Genomic DNA, 16,735 nt, shown 5'->3' on the forward strand with positions numbered 1-16,735 from the left:
CCCGCCCCCATCCGCGCTGTCGGCGGATCGGCTGCTCTGGCCTTGCCCGCAGGCAGGCGCAGGTAGCCGCGTGCCGAGACGGCGTGCTCCCCGGTGCCCGGAGAGCCCGGCGTGGCTGAGGTGGGATCCGCGGCCGAGGTCCCTCCTCGGGGGACGGGGGGAGGAGGAGGGGGTGGCCGGGGGGCGGCCCCCCCTCCCGATGCTGCCCGGGGAGCCCCGGCGGTGGGCAGGCGCTGGGGCCTGGCCCGGGCCGTCACCCCGCTGCGAGGGGCCGTGGCGGCATCGCCCCGCGCCGCCCTGACCCCGCGCTGCTTTCGTCTAGGCCATGGCGAAAGCTCTCTGCGTAAACGGGTGCAAAAGGCCCGCCGGAGCCGGTGAGGACGCGGGGGAGCGGCAGGCAGGTCGGAAGAGGCGGAAGGCGGATGGCGGCGGCCGGGGCCCTGAGGTGAGCGGCAGAGCGCTGCCGGCGCCCGTCCGCGGGGTTGTGAGGAGATCGCCGCGGGCCTGCGGCTGTGCGGTGCCGCTCTCTTGCGCCACCGTTTTGGTAGGTCTATCGCATCACACGCCGGCGTGCTGGAAACTCGGCAAAACCGCGTTTTACTGGCAGCCTAGCTAGAGGGTTGGCTACAGGTAAGACCTACAGGTAATGGCTTAGTTTCTGCTCCAAGAAACACGGAAATGAACTCGTTTTGAGTGTTAGGCATTCACATTTAAGGAATTTTGTCAAGAAATACATACATTCTCCAGTATCATTTTTTCCTAAACAACGTAGATCTTGAAAGGAGCCTTGTGTCTGCTCAGCACGCTCACACCCCAAGGATGCAAATCAACCCAAAGTTTCAACCTCATGGTAACACCTCACTCACCCAGGTTACAGCTTACTTGGTGCCCAGGATGGGACAAGAGTAAGCGCGTCTGACCTGTGAGGTCAGTCTTATTTGTACCTGATCAGAGACTGAAATTCCTGTGGTTGGCAGGCAGCCTTTGCTTGGTGAAATGAAACTTCTGCTGTTTGGTTGGGGGTTTTTTGCAAAGCCCTAATTAGGCTGTATTGAAAACAACGGTGTCATTACTTATTTGTCTAACTTAGCGTGAGAGATGAGGGACTAGCAATTACACCACCCTGTGTTATTATTACCAGATGATTCTTATCCACTTGAACCTCAAAGGTTGTCACCTCTGTTTAGCTTTCTTACCCAATGACAAATGGCTTTAAAAGTGCACCAGCTTAATCCCACGTGGGCAGGCTCTGTCAAAGTTAATGAGCCCAAGGCTTGTTAGCGTGGTGGGGAAAACACAACTTCTTGTGGTTGTTTATCCTGTGGGATTTGACATTCTGTAGTGTTCTATGGTCTTTTTTCTTTTCCCCGTATGCTGTGATGTCTTTTCATCACATAAAAAAAAAAGCATCTTTAAAATCTTTACAGATCAAAGGAGCTCCATTGGAACAGGCCGTACAGTCAGCAGAGGTCTCCAAAATCATGCATTTACTTGCTGATTAGCTCTTAGGAGGATTTGTGCATTTAGGCTTAAAGAACTGTTGTGTTGAACCATGAGGTACAGTCTCCATTCCATCTCATCTACTCGATGCTTTTTTCCTGCAGTTTCCTTGGATTTTACTGAAACATTTTTTTCCCTGCAGGGGTCAGCAAACCCATCTGCCAAAACAGACCATGTAATGTAAATGAAGTAAATGCTTTTCAGCAAAACCTTACATGAAGTGGCTACATGTAACACTTGTATTAATGCCCAAAACTCTACAGCAGCAAGTGGGTGAATGGGTTGAGAGAGCAGAACATTGTGTTTGCAAATCAAATAACTTTAAGTCTCCTTACTACGTACATCTACTTACATTAATCTTTATTAAATATATCTTTGAAGTTAGAGTACCTGGGTTACTGAAATGTTTATTTAATATTAAAGTGTGATCTGAAAGGAAACCTTTGCCCATAATGAGTGGAAGAGTTATTTTAAATGTAGTTGATTGTATCCAAATGGTAAATAGTTTCCTTTTATCTTTCACTTCATTTTCCATGAACTTGTGCGATTACATAAAACCTTTCTTTACTAGCATTTCCCTTTTTGCAGGAAAAGTCATCTCGCTTGTCAGCAGCTTTATTTGGTGAGGACTGCGAAATCAGCCATGACCAGCTGTATGAGTTGTTAAAGTATGCAGCTTTGGGAAGATGCCACAATGCAACACAACCCAGGTATAACACATCCGTATTCAGGAGTCAACCCTGTCTTGTGTCCTCACGTGTTGTGAAAACATACCTAAAGGCATATTGGCCATGCTGGTTTTGGAATCCTTGCAACACAGTTACCATAATGACAGTCTGTATATGTAGATACAGTTGTTGTTAGACTTGGCCAGAGACCAGAATTCCTCTTCTGACAAAAATTCTACCATTTCATAGTTTTATTTCATGCAGTTACCAAAAACTAAACAATTTTGTGGAACAGAAGAAGCTTCACACACTGAGAAACAAAATACCATGTTAAAAATATTAACACAACGCAAAAAATATTAACAGGTTTCGTATCAGATATAATTGAAACAGTGGTCTAGAGTGTCTTGGGAAAAACATTTTAATCACTTTGCCCTTTTTCAGGGCAACTTCTCAGCAATGGAAGGGAAAGGCTGAGGAGGGTATATAATCTCAGACGGCAAAAATATGGTGAAATGTAATGAATCTTGAAATGAAATGCAAAGCAAAAATGATCCCACTTTAGATTTTTAGTAGTGAATAGAAAATGATTTTGTGAAACTTTTTTTGATGCATTAATTCACTAGAATGCATCACTACAGCTGAAGTGACTCGTGTATTCACATTCTGGTGCATGTAAATGAGGTATAAATGTCTTGAAATGGTACTGCAGCAAAATTTTGCTATAGCTCATTCTTTCTCTGTCTCCCGTATTATGTTGCTTCCAGGAATATGTGGCTGTTTGAGATAAGCTATAAAGCCTCTTCTCATTGAAGTCATTTGGCACTTTGCCATTCACTGACTTAAAAGCTGGGCTGGTTCCAAGTTTGTTTTTAAGAGTGCTTGGTAATTGTTTTGCTTTGATTTTTTTTTTTTTTAATTTTTTTTTTTAACTGCAGCTGGTGCCGTATTTATCACCAAAGCCACCTGGCTGGGGTTGTGGTTATTGTTCTACAAGAAATGAGCCAACTCCATTTCTACAAATTCTATTTGCAGTTCAAACACCTCAGAAAAGTGTTCCGGCATGTAAGTCCCCAGACTGTGTTGCTGTCTTCTAAACTTCTTCCACTCCTGAAACCATGTCCCAAGGATTAATCACTGCAGTGAAATTACTGCCTTTTCCAATAGGAAGTGGCCATCTTTGCCTCTCAAAGCAAGCTAATGAGAGAGTCTATTTGTAGCCATTGTCAGCTCAGAACAAAGGCCAAGGCTTTGATATTAGAAACAGGTTTTCAAGACATGTCTTTAAAGCCTTACCAGGTGAAACATGTATTGATGTTTCAGTCCTCTGACTATTATGCTTCCCGCATCTTCAGGATGCCAATGAGATTAAAAATATCTCGGTTAATTTGGAATTTACTCTGAGTGAGTAAGGAGACTCTTACTAGAGTTATGCTATTCCCACTGGTTGAAAAATCTCACTTTTACTATTTGCACTTTATGTTAGATTTCTCCCATTTCCCAAAAAGATTAGTAAAAGAATTATTTTAATTTCCTGAGTTACAAGCAACATTTTTGAAGGAAGAAAGAAAGAAGCACTTAGATTCAGACTTCTAGAGAATTCTCCCTGAACTGCAGCAAATGCAAATCACAACTTAACTGGAAAGTCTGGAACGTGCTTTAGTTTCTATCAAAGAAAGTCTTGAGATTTGCCTTCTTGATCATATCAGGCAAGGCAAATCTGTCCCTTAGTACAAAGAATCCTATATCATCTGTCATTAAAACAGGTTTGGTTTGTGCTGGGTTTTTTTCTTCCTTGGGAAAACATCAAACGTTTCCACTATTTCTTTATCCATCCTCCTCTAAATTTGGCTAGTTTGGGGATCAGGAAACATCTCATTTGCTTGATATTTCTGCCTCTGTTTCAAAGCCTCTAACACATCTCTTTTTTTCAGAGATTCACATTAACACCTTCCGCTAACTTCCTAGCCAGCCTGTACGGAGAAGGAGCAAACCTGAAACCTCAAAACACTGCACAAGGTATCTTGCTTGGTTTTGCATCATCTCTTCAATCACAGTGATTCACTTTCAACAGTAATTTATGACTTTGCATCCTGTGCAATCCCAGCATGCTGCTATGGTAAACTTGTTTACAAAGGAAAACGTACAATGGCTTAAACCATGGGACTAGTTACCCTAACTAGTTCAGTAACTCTCTGTTGGGCTTATTGTCACAAGTAAATGCAAAAAGCAGAGAGAAAGTTTTTAACATGTTTAATCCAAAATTCTGACGCTTTGTTACCCATTCTGTGATTATTTTATTCTAAGTTGTATTAATAGAAGGTACAGAGATATAAATTAGATTCAAGCTAAGTAGTTACTCATTTCTTCCTAGTTTTCTTTGTTATACTGAGCAGCAAATCAAGGTAAAGGACGGGTGTGTTGACAACTGATTTCCTATTTTTACACCCTTTATAGAGGTGATTGTAATCCAACAGGCTTGTACAAAACCTGCAAGAGACTACAATGCGAACTTCACTGAAATTTTTAGAAGTGTAACAAAGAATCTTGAGTTCAAGTCCTAAATGGGAGAATGAACAGCTGTTACTTTCAATGTATTGACAAAGTCCTCTAGCATCCTGACTGTAAACCTACTGCACAGTCACAGATCTGAGATGTCAGGTATATTTTTCTTTTAAGTGCAATCTGCAGAGAATCACCTACAGGATAATTTAACTTTATACAGCTGTGGATTCTGGTGTCAGTTCAGTGCTTGCTTCTTTGTGAGCCATACTTAGACCATGTTGTCTCCTGATAACACTTACGGGAGAGAATTTCACAGAGAAGGTAGCAAAAAAAAGAGAACTTCTTTTACAACTTACATGAAGTAACAGGTGATTATGTTGTCATGCTTACGAGGCAAGTTTGTTCTCTCTATTTCTGAAAGGAATGTGAGACAGAGACTTGTGATGTGACTTGCTTCTGAATCAGTCAGCAGTGTCAGTAGCTGAATTGAGAAGATTCAAGTATCCTGAATATCAAGTATATTTTATATATATAGTATATACGCTATATACATTATATATAGTATTGTGTATATATAATTATGTATATATAATGTATATTGTGTGTGTATATATATACACACAACATGAGATATAAACTGGAGATATATACATTAAAAAACTGGAGAGAGAGAGATAGACTGACTGTCTGTCTGTCTATCTATATCTCCAGTTTATTGTTCCTTTGAAATGGTGTAGCCTCTTAGTGTGTATACTAATGCAGAAAACTGACTGCAGGTAGGGAGTGCTATCTGAGCTTGACAGATACTCCTGTATTTTACAGGTTTGACTTCCACTAGCAGTGAATGTATTCCTAAAAGCTCAGACTTGCAATGTGATCCCATCATCCGGAAATACGGAGAAAAAAAACGAGGCCTTACTAGCTATACTCTAACTTTAGAAGAGCAGAAGAAAAATGACTACCCCATAAAAGGTCAGTTTTTGAGGGCTTTTGTTTGGTTGGTTTGTTTTGTTTTGTTTTTTTTAATTTTGACAGTTAATGATATGTTTGGTCATATAAGCTATGTGATGAGTTTTAGAAGAGAGAGGTCTGTTTCTTATTCACGGGTGTCTTTTCATTCTAGGCTCCCCTGGATGTAAGGGCTATATATATACAGAGTGTGATCAGCAGAGGACGGACAGCAGCCCTCTCTTTGGTCTGGATTGTGAAATGGTAAAAATAAATGTGTGTGGCCTTACAAAATGTAGTCAAGCAACCGAACTCCTACCAGCTATTCCAAAGTGAGCCAAGCACCCTGTGTATTTGCTAAACCACTTCTGATATGTTAATATATGCTGCCAGTCCCTTCATTGATGGTACCACTGCTAATGCAGCCGTGGAAGGACTCAGGAAGCGGTTCTGGGGACAAGACAGAAATATTATCTTGAGCAGTGCAGCAGAGAGCTCGGTTCTGCGTTGCCTGTCAGAGCAGCAGCTGGATCTGCCAGGTCCATTAGCAATGCTGCAGTAACCCCTGAGACAACTGTGGAATTCCTCCTCCCAGCCCTCCCCAAGGTTTGGGAAAGGAAAGATACTTCCCTATCACACGTCTTTCCTTCAGCCATCACAGTTCTTCTGGCCGCATGCTGGGGTGAAGATTCCTCCTTTAGTGCAGTTTTGACTTTGCAGAGATGCCTATTTGGCATCAGCATTGAGTAACTAACGATACAAGCCGGGCTCGGCTTTTAAATTGTACATCTTCTCTGGGGAAGGTGCTCTCAGTGACAGCTCTGCAGCGCAGAGCACAGACTGATTCTGTGAAAACAGCACTCCTTAATAATGGTTTTCTTTGTGTTGTGCTTGCCTGTGTGTTTGCTGTGCTTCCCGTGGGCATTTAACAATTAAAATGAAGCACGCTACAGTATAAAACAACTAGCTATGAGTGGTAGATCTCTAAGTTGAGTAACTCCTTACTAGTGATGCTGGCGGCAGCCAAAGCAGATGTTAGCTAAGGTTTTTGAGTGGCAGCATCATGCTGATTCAACAACTGCGCCTGCTTCTTCCTGACAGTGCCTGACTGCAAAAGGGAATGAAGTCACTCGTGTCTCTTTGGTGGATGCACAGGGTCAATGCCTCTTGAATGAACTAGTCAAACCTGAAAGCACAGTAGTGAACTACCGCACCAGGTGACTTGCACATAAGTTTCTTATCTCTTTGTCTTTAAGAGCTGCAACCCTTTCAAATTAAACTTGTTACGCAGGACCTTTCAGAAGGCTTTGGTTTGCACAGATGTCTACTGCATTTTACTCAGTGTTAAGAATACAGTTCTTGCTATGTGATTAGGATAACCACCATTATGTATACACTGTGCTAGATAGTGCCCGTGTGGCTAGGCAGAAGCATTATCATTCTGCAGTGTTCTAGGAAAGGTTCTGTTACAGATTAATGATACACAGTACAAGTTACTCTTTTCTGCTGGCTATAAAATAGGATACAGGGTAAGAGTACAGGACTGCAGTCTGTGTCTTTCTGCTCCATAGCTAAGTTTGCTCATCTGTAAAAAATGAATAGAGCAGGTTATCAGCTTTCACGCATCTCTAGGGCTGGGCTCAGGATTATAACAAAAGTAGGCAAATCTCAAGCCTTGTCTTCTCCAAAACTTTGCCTGGCTTTATCCAGGAGGTGACGTGCCAATCCTCTCAGGTTACTTGGAAGCATCTTCCACCATCAGTCTTGCAGTATTTCCTTACCTGTGCTATCTGATGCTAAGAACTGCATCACTTAAGAATAAGTTATACTTGAGAGAGAGAAACTTTTGAAACATGTGGTAGCACTCATAGCAGTTTAATAGACCTGCAGTATATCCTCTTTTGTTGGAACAGAAAGCAGTAAATAGCATTCTGTCATTAGTTACACCGAGTTCACATTTTACATGCCCTGCTTGCAATACTCTCCAGTACGCGCTGTTGCTAATGTGTTGCTTTTACCTCATCCAACTTTTGTTTTGAAGATTCTCAGGAATCACAAAGAAAATGCTTCTTCCAGTGAAAACAAGACTGCCAGACATCCAAACCAGACTAAAAAAGATGCTTCCCCATGATGCAGTATTGGTGGGTCATTCCCTAAATGCTGATCTTCAGGCTTTGGAAGTGAGTATGCCTTTAAGAGTATTTTTCCCAACCCTGTGATACTCATTTCAGAAACTCTAAACAATTCCTCTTTTTATTAGTGAACACTTGTTAATTGCTTTTTATTATGAATAGCCTTATGTCTGTAAGGATTTAAAAGAGAGAGACTCTCCTTACATCTATAAAACTTGCAAGGGGCTGTCAGAACCGAAAAGGAAGGGTGGAGTCTGTCCAGACATAGATACAGAAGCTTTACCTCTCTGCTTCAGTCAGGTGCTTTTGATAGCTGTCATGGGAAGAACTGAAGCCTTTCCTATATTTAATTTAACCAACCTAAAATGCTTGAATCATAATTAATCTTTCTAACCCAATCTAGATCTTCCCAATAGAGTGTTAGAAAGGAGACTTGGGCTTGTTTCATTATTCCCATCTGCTCTCTTGTTGTGGACCAATTATCTATCAGTCAGAAACTGGCAATTGAAACGAAAAGGCAGGGGCACAGATAACAATGGAGTTACTACCCAATTCTATCTGACTGCTGTTCTTAAATTAAACTGGTGATGTTTTCTCTCCTCTAGATGATCCACCCCAGTGTTATTGATACTTCATTGCTTTTTGCCAGAAATGAAGGTCGAAGATTTAAGCTAAAATTTCTAGCCAAAGCTGTTTTAGGGTAAGATTATTACTGTATTGTCATGGGAAATATTAGAAACTGTTATGGGGGGAGTCATAGGGTCTTGCTCTTCCACTAGTAGCATCAGAATTTTTTTTTTCCACTAAAATTCAAAAGAAAGGAGCAGGCTGTGCAAATAGACATGGTAAAGAAGAATTTACTGCCTGCTTGAAACATCAGGCAGCATAATGAATTGGCTTGTCTTTGAGCAAGCAGGGACGCTGTGACCCAACCAGATTTGAGTCCTTGCAAAACTAGCTTTTCTGCAGGTCTGTAGCAGTACCAGTGTATTGAATTGTAGAGCAACAAAGACACTGGCTCACACAAATGAGATCTGTTGCAGTTAGCAAGAAAGGAAGGCTAATGTATGAAAGTGTGATTTACTGACTTAAATCATATTCCTCAGTGTGTAGCTACCACTGGATAGTGTGTCATAGCGATACAGTTCTCACCGTTCACATAGTGAATATTAATACTCTGCAGCGCCAAACTTCACTGAGTTGGAGGTTGCCTCCCTGTCTGTGTGCAAATTGTGAGTTGGGTCATTGGTCAAGGAAGAAGTAAAATTAAAAATAGTCATGCATCAGAGTACCAAGTATTAGCACTGCTTCTGTCAAACCTGGTAAACAGTGTTTTGCTCAACATTGCAAAAACATTTCTTGCAGCAACTTTTGGGAATATTTCACAAGAACGCTGCTGCACAGAACTGAAATCCTTTTTGGAGAGGGGAAAGCTATTTTCCCCGAAAAGGACCCAGTTTAGAAAAGACAGGATGTTGATCAGTGTGGAAAAACAGATAACCTGCCTGTACACCTAATTTTGATGCCCTAGGAAGGAGATTCAGTGTGAACAGAAGCTTGGGCATGATCCTGCAGAAGATGCTAGAGCTGCATTGGAATTAGCTCAATTCTTTATTGAGCAAGGACCAGCAAAGGTAGCTATATCTAATTAAGATTTCTGTCCTTAATCGCAGAATGTACAAGTTGTGCTTATGAAGGAAAAAAAAAACACATTCCTGCCCATCCTCTTGTTGATTTAAAAGAGAAAATGGAGCTGTGATAGAGGCCTCAATTTTGACAGCTTGTTACTTTCAGCATATATCCAGGTATCTTAATAACTTGAAGCATTACCAATGTTTCAGTACTCAAACACTGACGTGAATCATAATTTCTGCTGATCTGGAAGAGGGGCATTGGGTAAAGAAGGATTGAGACACTTCCAGCCTACAGGAATGCCTGTCATTTTTCCAGATGAAAGAAGTGAGAGACCTTGTATGTTGTGGTATTGATTCAGCTGGCTTTGAGTCTCTTGCTTGTGTCGTTGATTTCTGAGAGAACTTTTTTGGAGATGATTGATTGCTGGTTGATGCTGGGAGTGCTGCATGTTTGAAAATGACAACAGAAAATAATAAGGCAGGAAATGAATGCCTGTGTTTCTTCACTACAGTGGAGTGTGCCTCGGTGACTCATAGAGAAAGCACATGCTTTTGGGTTAGCTACAATTAGCTGAGATGAAAGCCAACTACTAATCTTTTTCCTTCCCCAAGGTAGCAGAACTAAACTTGGAGATGCTTCTGACAACTGAAAAACTGGCTGAGGTCTCACAGAACAAAGCTGCGTTACAGCCACAAGGATGTAGGGTCCAGAAACAGTTGAATGAGCTTCCACATTTATCCCAGCCATGGTAATAAGATTCTCAAATATGTTTTTCCTTCAGTTGAATCCTCAGTAAAATCAAAGAAGTACGTTATGTTTTTCAGAAGCCATCAGGATCTTCAGAGACACAAATAATTGTAGCATAGCACTGAAAAACTTTCAGAAGTTACATCTTAAATTTCACAAAGCATTTTCTGGGCTGCTTTTGATGTTGAGGACAAGAATATTCTTTCAGATTTCTTAATGAACTGTATCATTTTTCTCTGACAAGCACTTCTTAAAAGCTTTTAATTGACCATATTGATAAGTACTGTGATTCACAGCTTGCTTCTCTCTGCTAGTTTTTTAGACTGCTTGCAGGTGACTGGCCAAAAACCCCTCCTTTTGGGCAGACAGGAACTAGATTCTTCTGGCCGGTGTCAGAGTAACCTGAGCACTTCAAACAAACAGGTGAATGGACTTAGAGTGGGTGGGTCTAAGCAAGCATCAAAGTAGTTCAAAGTTCTTGTTCTGGCGGTGGGTAGATGAGTCCTATTTTAAAAAGCTGACTGACAGTACTGTTAGCAATAGTGTTAATACCGGGTTACCTCAATGCATTTTAACATTTCGGAAATAAGCTTTGATCCTCTACATCCTCTCATGACTCACTAAAGAAGAATTTCTGCCTGAGGGCTTCCTTGGACAATAATGAAAATTAAAGTTGGGAATTAAGTTCGATAGCTTTGTTTCTGATCCTTTGCAATTGTCTTGTACCTCTTTGAGCCTTGTACGCTCTTTTCCCTCCAGATTCTTCAGAGAGCCTTAGAAGATGTTCCCTTGTCCACATTCAGTATCATTCAGTTCAGTTTGGGTCCAGAGTACATTACATCTCACCTTCTTGCTGGACTTTGTGAAAAGGTACTATTTTTTTGAGAATAGTCTTCATTGCTGAGCTTGGAAAGAGACGTTATTTATCTGGGGACACCAAGTAGTTAGTTCCATTGCTTTGTGAAGTTCCTTCTCTAATCTGTGTTCTACAGGTGAGAAGCAAGCTGACTGACATGCTGACAATTTACGCAGGTCCTTTTGAAGAAAGCTTTTGCCTGAAGTCTGTGAAAAAAGAATTTGGGAGGTGTGGACCAATCCAATCTCTTACAGTGGTAACTGAAACGTACCAGGTGAGGAGCGCTCAAAGCATTAAGCTTGCTGACAGGCATGGAAGGCCCGAGTAATCTCTTGGAAAGATACGTCTTAGAACCACTGAAATACCAGTTACTCTGGGTTTTTTTTCTGGTGGTTTAGTCGTCAGCTACAGCAATTCAGGGTATCTAAAAGCTGCTCTACACAATGACAAGAATAAACACAGCTCATGTGGCTTAACTGTGCTGTTCAAGCTAGAGGACTTTGAGCATTGGAGAAGCTGAGATGATTTTTGTCCCTCTCGAGAGAACTGATATGCTAAGGCCTTTAATGGCCGAAAAAAAAGGTTGTTGCTAATTGACGAGCTAATTGAAGGTTGTTTTTAACAGCTACAGTATATGGAGTGTTACATGTATTGCCCCCAAACCTTTTTATATTCTATTTATATATTTTTAAAAGAAAACACAACTTTATTGAGACCTGACTTTTAAAAAGGGAGGTCTAATGTGTCTTATTGATAAGCCTGAAGTATCTTTTCATTCTGTTTCAAGCCCTATGTCTGTATCCAATACGAAGTGCTGGAAGCTGCCCAGCTTGCTGTGGAAAGCCTAAATGGAGCTGAGGTAGCAGGATCCTGCATTAAGGTAAACAACGCAAACAGCAAAAGCCTAAATTATATTGAGCACAGGAACAGCATCCAATATGTCTCTTTTGACATCTGCTCACAGCAGATGGGCAATGCTGGCTGGTTGTGCTGTTACCATCTCCCTGGTAGAGATTGTCCAGTGGCCCTGGACAATTTAGGGCCACTAGCAGAAAGGAAATAGTTATAGCCCTCTTTTTTCCTTTCTGCCTATGAGCAGCAGGGGGTTAGAAAGCATTCTGACCTCCAGCTGCAGCTTTAAAAGGAAGAGACAAGTAACAGCATTTTAAAATGCCATATACAAAGTATGGGGTTCTTAATTTTATGGTGTTTCTGCATTACAAACATGATCTCTCTTCCCTTTTCATGACTAATTAAGTTAGCCTTTCAAGGGAGGGAAAATAGATCGTCAACTGCTGGTAATGGGAGAAAATAATTTAAAATAGAAGCTCAGAACACAGAGCTGCTTGGGCTGATGCGCTGTGTTTGTTCCTGCGGACTCCACCCCAGGTTCAGAGACCTGTCACTGCAGCTATGCTGGACTGTGATGTTTTGATAAAGGAACTAGAACTGGATGTAGAAAACGAAAGTGTGATTTATGTGGCGGGTCTAAAGAAGTCATTAACAGAGACAGACTTGCAAGAAGAATTCAGCCAGTTGAAAGACCTGGAAACACTGTTCCTGCCAAAGGATCTCCAGACTGGAAAGCATAGGAACTGCTGTTTCCTCAGTAAGTAGCTTCACATACAGCCTGCTTATTTCCTTCGAATAAGCTCATTCAGCAGCCCTCGGGACTTTGCACAGACACAACAGGCGCTACTGCAACCCACGTCTGCTCAAAGTGATGGTATTTAAAATACGCCAGTGAAAACATGTATTGTTTGGAGGAGCAGGTTACAGCTAAATATTTAAAAGGAAAAAAAACCCTGCTTAAGAAAAGATGATCTTTACTTAGAAAAGTTCCAGGATAATTCATTGGCTTCAGTACTGTGCAACTTCACACAGACAAGTAAGAGGTGAGGAGAACAACTGGATGAGTGCTGTTGCAGTTAACTGGCATTTCTACAGTCTGATGTTTACCTGTAGCAAGACAAGGATCTGCTTGCTGCAGTGATTGCAGTTTCTCATCTCCCTCCTACTCCACACCTTTAGCCCTGCCCTACAGGTGCAAAGGAACAGGGCAGCAACATCACTGCCAAAGCATGTTCCCCTTCTCTTTGTGTTTCAGAATTCCAGAAATCACAAAGTGCTGTGGATGCCCTTGAAGTTATAAATGGATGGACCGTGAAGGGCAGCAAACTAAGAAGTAGGAACGCTCTTGCTTCGGGTCACCTCTGGAGATGGATTTGGCAAATGAATCACAGCAATGGGAAGCAAGGAGGAAACATCTTATATGCGAAAATGGAGCAACTGTCTGACTCTGTGAGTTTAAGACTGTGCTGATGTTTGTTGCAGTTAGTGAGGAGGTACTGCCCTGGGAACTGGGAGTGATAACTTTGAGCAGCGTAGGTGCGGAGCTGCATGTAACAGAAGGGTCTCCTTGTGCTGGAGCAGCAGAGAGGCTGCCAAGGATCAGTTCCTACAGGGCAGTTTGGAGAGTTAATATCACGTGAGATAATGTGATGTTTGCAGGATACTGATACCTTAAAAAAAAAAACAAACCAGCATAGCTGCTCAGGGCAGTGAGTGATGCTACACAGGAAAGCCTACCATTTGACAGCAGTCAGAGCAATGTACAGGCCTAGCAAGTGGTATGGGCGCCAGAGGGAGAAATGACTAGTTGTGTAGCCCTACAGGAAAGAACAGCTCTAGTTCCAGCTCTCATTTTTACTGGAGGAAGCTGTAGTGCCATTTGAGTAGGGCATGTGGTTCTCCCTGCTGCTGAGCCATTGCACTGCCAACTGCCAGCCATAACAGAATCACTGCTGTCCTCACCCTGACACTGCCCGAGGGTCAGTCTTGCCACATGCACTTTTAAGTGTCATTGCTACAGATCTGCAGATGAATTGGGGGTTTTAATACTTATATTCTGTTATGCAGGAGCAGGATCTAAGGAAAAAGGTGAAGAAGTTAGACCAGCATATCAAAAAGCTTTATAGAAGTCTGCAGAATAACACCCTGTGTGTTGTTCTCTTTCCTGGAGTAAACAGGTAACTTGCCACCTATTTTGCAAAGAGCCAAGGAAAATACATAGCCAAATATTTTTATATTAATCTATTAACAATTAAAACCCTGCACAAGGGAGTGAAAGCCTGAGAGAAGGCCTGAAGAAGCTGTTGTACTTATTCAGTCAGACTTTCATGTTAGGCCAATAAAACCTGAACAGTAGGTTCTGCCCATAAGCCATGCCTGATCCAGAACAAGCACAAGTGCTGAAACCGCTTATGTAGCTGATGGTCCAGATTAGGAAGGCTGAAGTACACAGTGTTGATTAATTATACAGGTATTCTCAGTTCACCTACCTTCCCCTGTTGGATGTTTCATCCCTATTCACAGCAAGGTAAGTTTTATGTGCCCGTGAGGGAATCAAGCAGAGTTTCCACAGCAGCCAGTTTTTTGGGTGGTTTTGGTGGGGTTTTGTTTGTTTGTTTTTTTGAAACGACCTACCAGCTGTCTTGTGGTACCCTGCTGTAGGTGCTTCAGCCATAGCTGGAGAAGGAGGTGGTTCATGCCCATTCTTACGTGAGGGACATGATTGGAAAAAAAAAAAGAACACTTTCACCAAGTCCTTAAGTCATAGGAAGGGGCAAGTCCTAGAGTTGAATTGGGCTTCAGCGCTAATATCAGGGATGCTTCCAGATGGGGTGGGCTTCCTGCCTTTCAGACCCTGGGGCCTGAACTGCCACAGTCATTCGCTGCTTAATTATTAAACAGAAAGGTTAAATCTTTCCCAGGCAAGGCCCTAGTTTACTGAGTACATACTTATTTCAACAGTCTTCTTTCTGTTCTCTCACTGTGTCACTGTTCAGTCCAATAAAGGTCACATCTACCCTTGCTTTTCTTCCCTTTCCCTTCAACAGCAGGGGTACCCTTCCTTGTGGAGACAGAAGACATGCCCTGAAATAGAAGCAGGGAGACAGAGCTGCTCGGCAGCATCTCTTCTGCCTGGCTCGGCAGCCAGGCCAGGTTCCCCTCTCTTAGTTGTAAAGCTTCCTGAAAAGGATCATTATCCGTATGATCCTCTGCACCAGTGTCCCTAGAAGGGAGATGCATCCCCAAGCCAAGAGTATATTTAGGCTTAATGCCAGTGACAAACCATTTGAGCAAGGTTGCATGCCAAGGGCTGCTCTTGGCATGATCTGCTCGAATTGTTCAGTTTCTAATAAGGTTTTTTAAAAAGAATAAAAGAAATTTCAGATTTTTTTTTTTTAAATAATTTGTGTTCTTAAGTAAAGATCATTAAGCTGTTTTCCCACACACACCAAAGAATAATAGCATACAAAATGAGACAGCAGCAATTCCTACCTCATTAGAGAAGTGCTGATTGCACGTAGCCGTGTGTAGATAGTTTCTTGCACAAGCTCAGCATCAAATACTGCCACAGTTTCAGTCAGTCATGGGGGGAGGCCTGAACTGAGGGCTCACCTCTGCGGCAGTTCAGAGGTGCACGTGGTCCTTTGATCATCTGCTGCTTTCTTCTGGGCTATAACTGAGTCAGCATTTTCATTTCTGAGCGATCGGTTGCCTCTTTTCTACACCGCTGCGTCACCTCAGTTATTTTGCATACTACCCTGTCAGACCCACTGGAAAGGTTTGAGGAGGGTGGCTGTGGCGTTACCATCCACACCACGTGTCTTCTGCAGCAGATTCACTGGGCTCAGCAGGTCCAAATTTACTGTTCAAGGGCCATCTAAACTAGCCTCACTTAGCACAAGCTTGCCTGTTACCTCACATCGCCGAGGGACAGCAGGACAGGTGGATGCTGGAGTTTGCATCCACAAGGAGCCTGCAGAAGCCCACAGAGCCTGGGCTCACGTCTCTCTCAGGCTGCTGAGTGCGTTGGAAGGGAGCTCCGTCCCAGGCTTGGAAGAGGTTTCTCGCCAAGTGAGGTTCCTGTATTAGTTTCCCAGAAGACTGACAGTCCAGAGGCGGTTTCTTGATTAAAAAGAATGCCAAGTAATTGTTGGGTGGGGGGAAAAAAATCAGTTTTTCAATCTGCTGACCCCGAGGGTTGCAGGCTTCTCACTGCTAGACCAGCAAGCTTATGTGCATCAAGGCTACCCCGAACAGAAATAACACACCTCTTGTTTATGTTGCAGCATGCATGGATCACAATCTGGCCTTGGTCTGATGGGAATAAAAGATGACGGAGGGAGGAGTGCTTGTTAAACTGCCAAGTTTTTAAGCAAAAAGTCTTTTGTTAAGATATTTTTAATTACTTTAAATATTGATGTCTTTGTAAAGATCTCTTACCATAAGAACAATAGGCTTTCACTCTGTATCTTTTACAAAGTCTAAAAATAAAACCTATTCAAAACATCTTAAAGCACAAAACCTTTTCCATTAACCCTTCTTGCTGTGGCGGTTTTCCTTGGCAGTGGGTGAGCTAGGCGCGTGCTTAGGAGGAGCTGGGGGCAAAGCAGGCGGAGTGTGGCACAAAAGCCCGTCAGTGCTGGCCTGTGAGATGTAACTCGGCAAGTCGTTCATTGCCGCAGACTGAGGTGCCAGCTGGGTTGTCTTCACTGAAACACTGCAGGCCATACACCAGCAAGCCAAGTTAATGTAGTACCTGCAGCAGCGTTCAGCGGTTAAAAGCTGTTCTCGGGAATTGTGTGGATTTCTGGAAATGTGCTGTGCCAGCTCTGAAGCAGAGTCGCTGCCTCCTTTCCGGGAAAGTACTGTACTTAGTCCATGGAAAGGAGGAA

The 16,735-nt window shown here is 42.6% G+C and overlaps 1 protein-coding gene across 8 annotated transcripts; it reads left to right on the forward strand.

Annotated features, from left to right (window-relative positions):
* The first annotated feature begins 50 nt into the window (after positions 1-50).
* On the forward strand, positions 51-16,350 carry REXO5 (RNA exonuclease 5). Of its 8 annotated transcripts, XM_075165146.1 has the most exons (21): positions 368-445; positions 1,428-1,557; positions 1,643-1,769; positions 2,089-2,210; positions 3,107-3,233; positions 4,103-4,187; positions 5,496-5,645; positions 5,797-5,885; positions 6,723-6,838; positions 7,663-7,801; positions 8,359-8,453; positions 9,285-9,387; positions 10,000-10,136; positions 10,450-10,558; positions 10,895-11,005; positions 11,128-11,265; positions 11,779-11,871; positions 12,381-12,600; positions 13,099-13,292; positions 13,911-14,020; positions 16,130-16,350. In XM_075165146.1, exons 3-21 carry the CDS (start codon positions 1,716-1,718, stop codon positions 16,197-16,199), a joined length of 2,262 nt encoding a protein of 753 aa, XP_075021247.1. In that variant the 5' UTR covers positions 368-445; positions 1,428-1,557; positions 1,643-1,715; the 3' UTR covers positions 16,200-16,350. The 8 variants fall into 8 exon arrangements, 6 of the variants coding, with proteins under 6 accessions (XP_075021245.1, XP_075021246.1, XP_075021250.1 ...); XM_075165144.1 differs by lacking the exons at positions 1,428-1,557; positions 1,643-1,769 and adding an exon at positions 51-120 and having other exon boundaries at positions 323-445; XR_012676103.1 differs by lacking the exons at positions 1,428-1,557; positions 1,643-1,769 and adding an exon at positions 58-120 and having other exon boundaries at positions 323-445; positions 13,911-14,370; positions 14,891-16,350.
* The last annotated feature ends 385 nt before the right edge of the window (positions 16,351-16,735 follow it).

The sequence above is a fragment of the Calonectris borealis genome, chromosome 16 (assembly GCF_964195595.1).
Source record: "Calonectris borealis chromosome 16, bCalBor7.hap1.2, whole genome shotgun sequence".
Taxonomy (NCBI): Eukaryota; Metazoa; Chordata; class Aves; order Procellariiformes; family Procellariidae; genus Calonectris; species Calonectris borealis.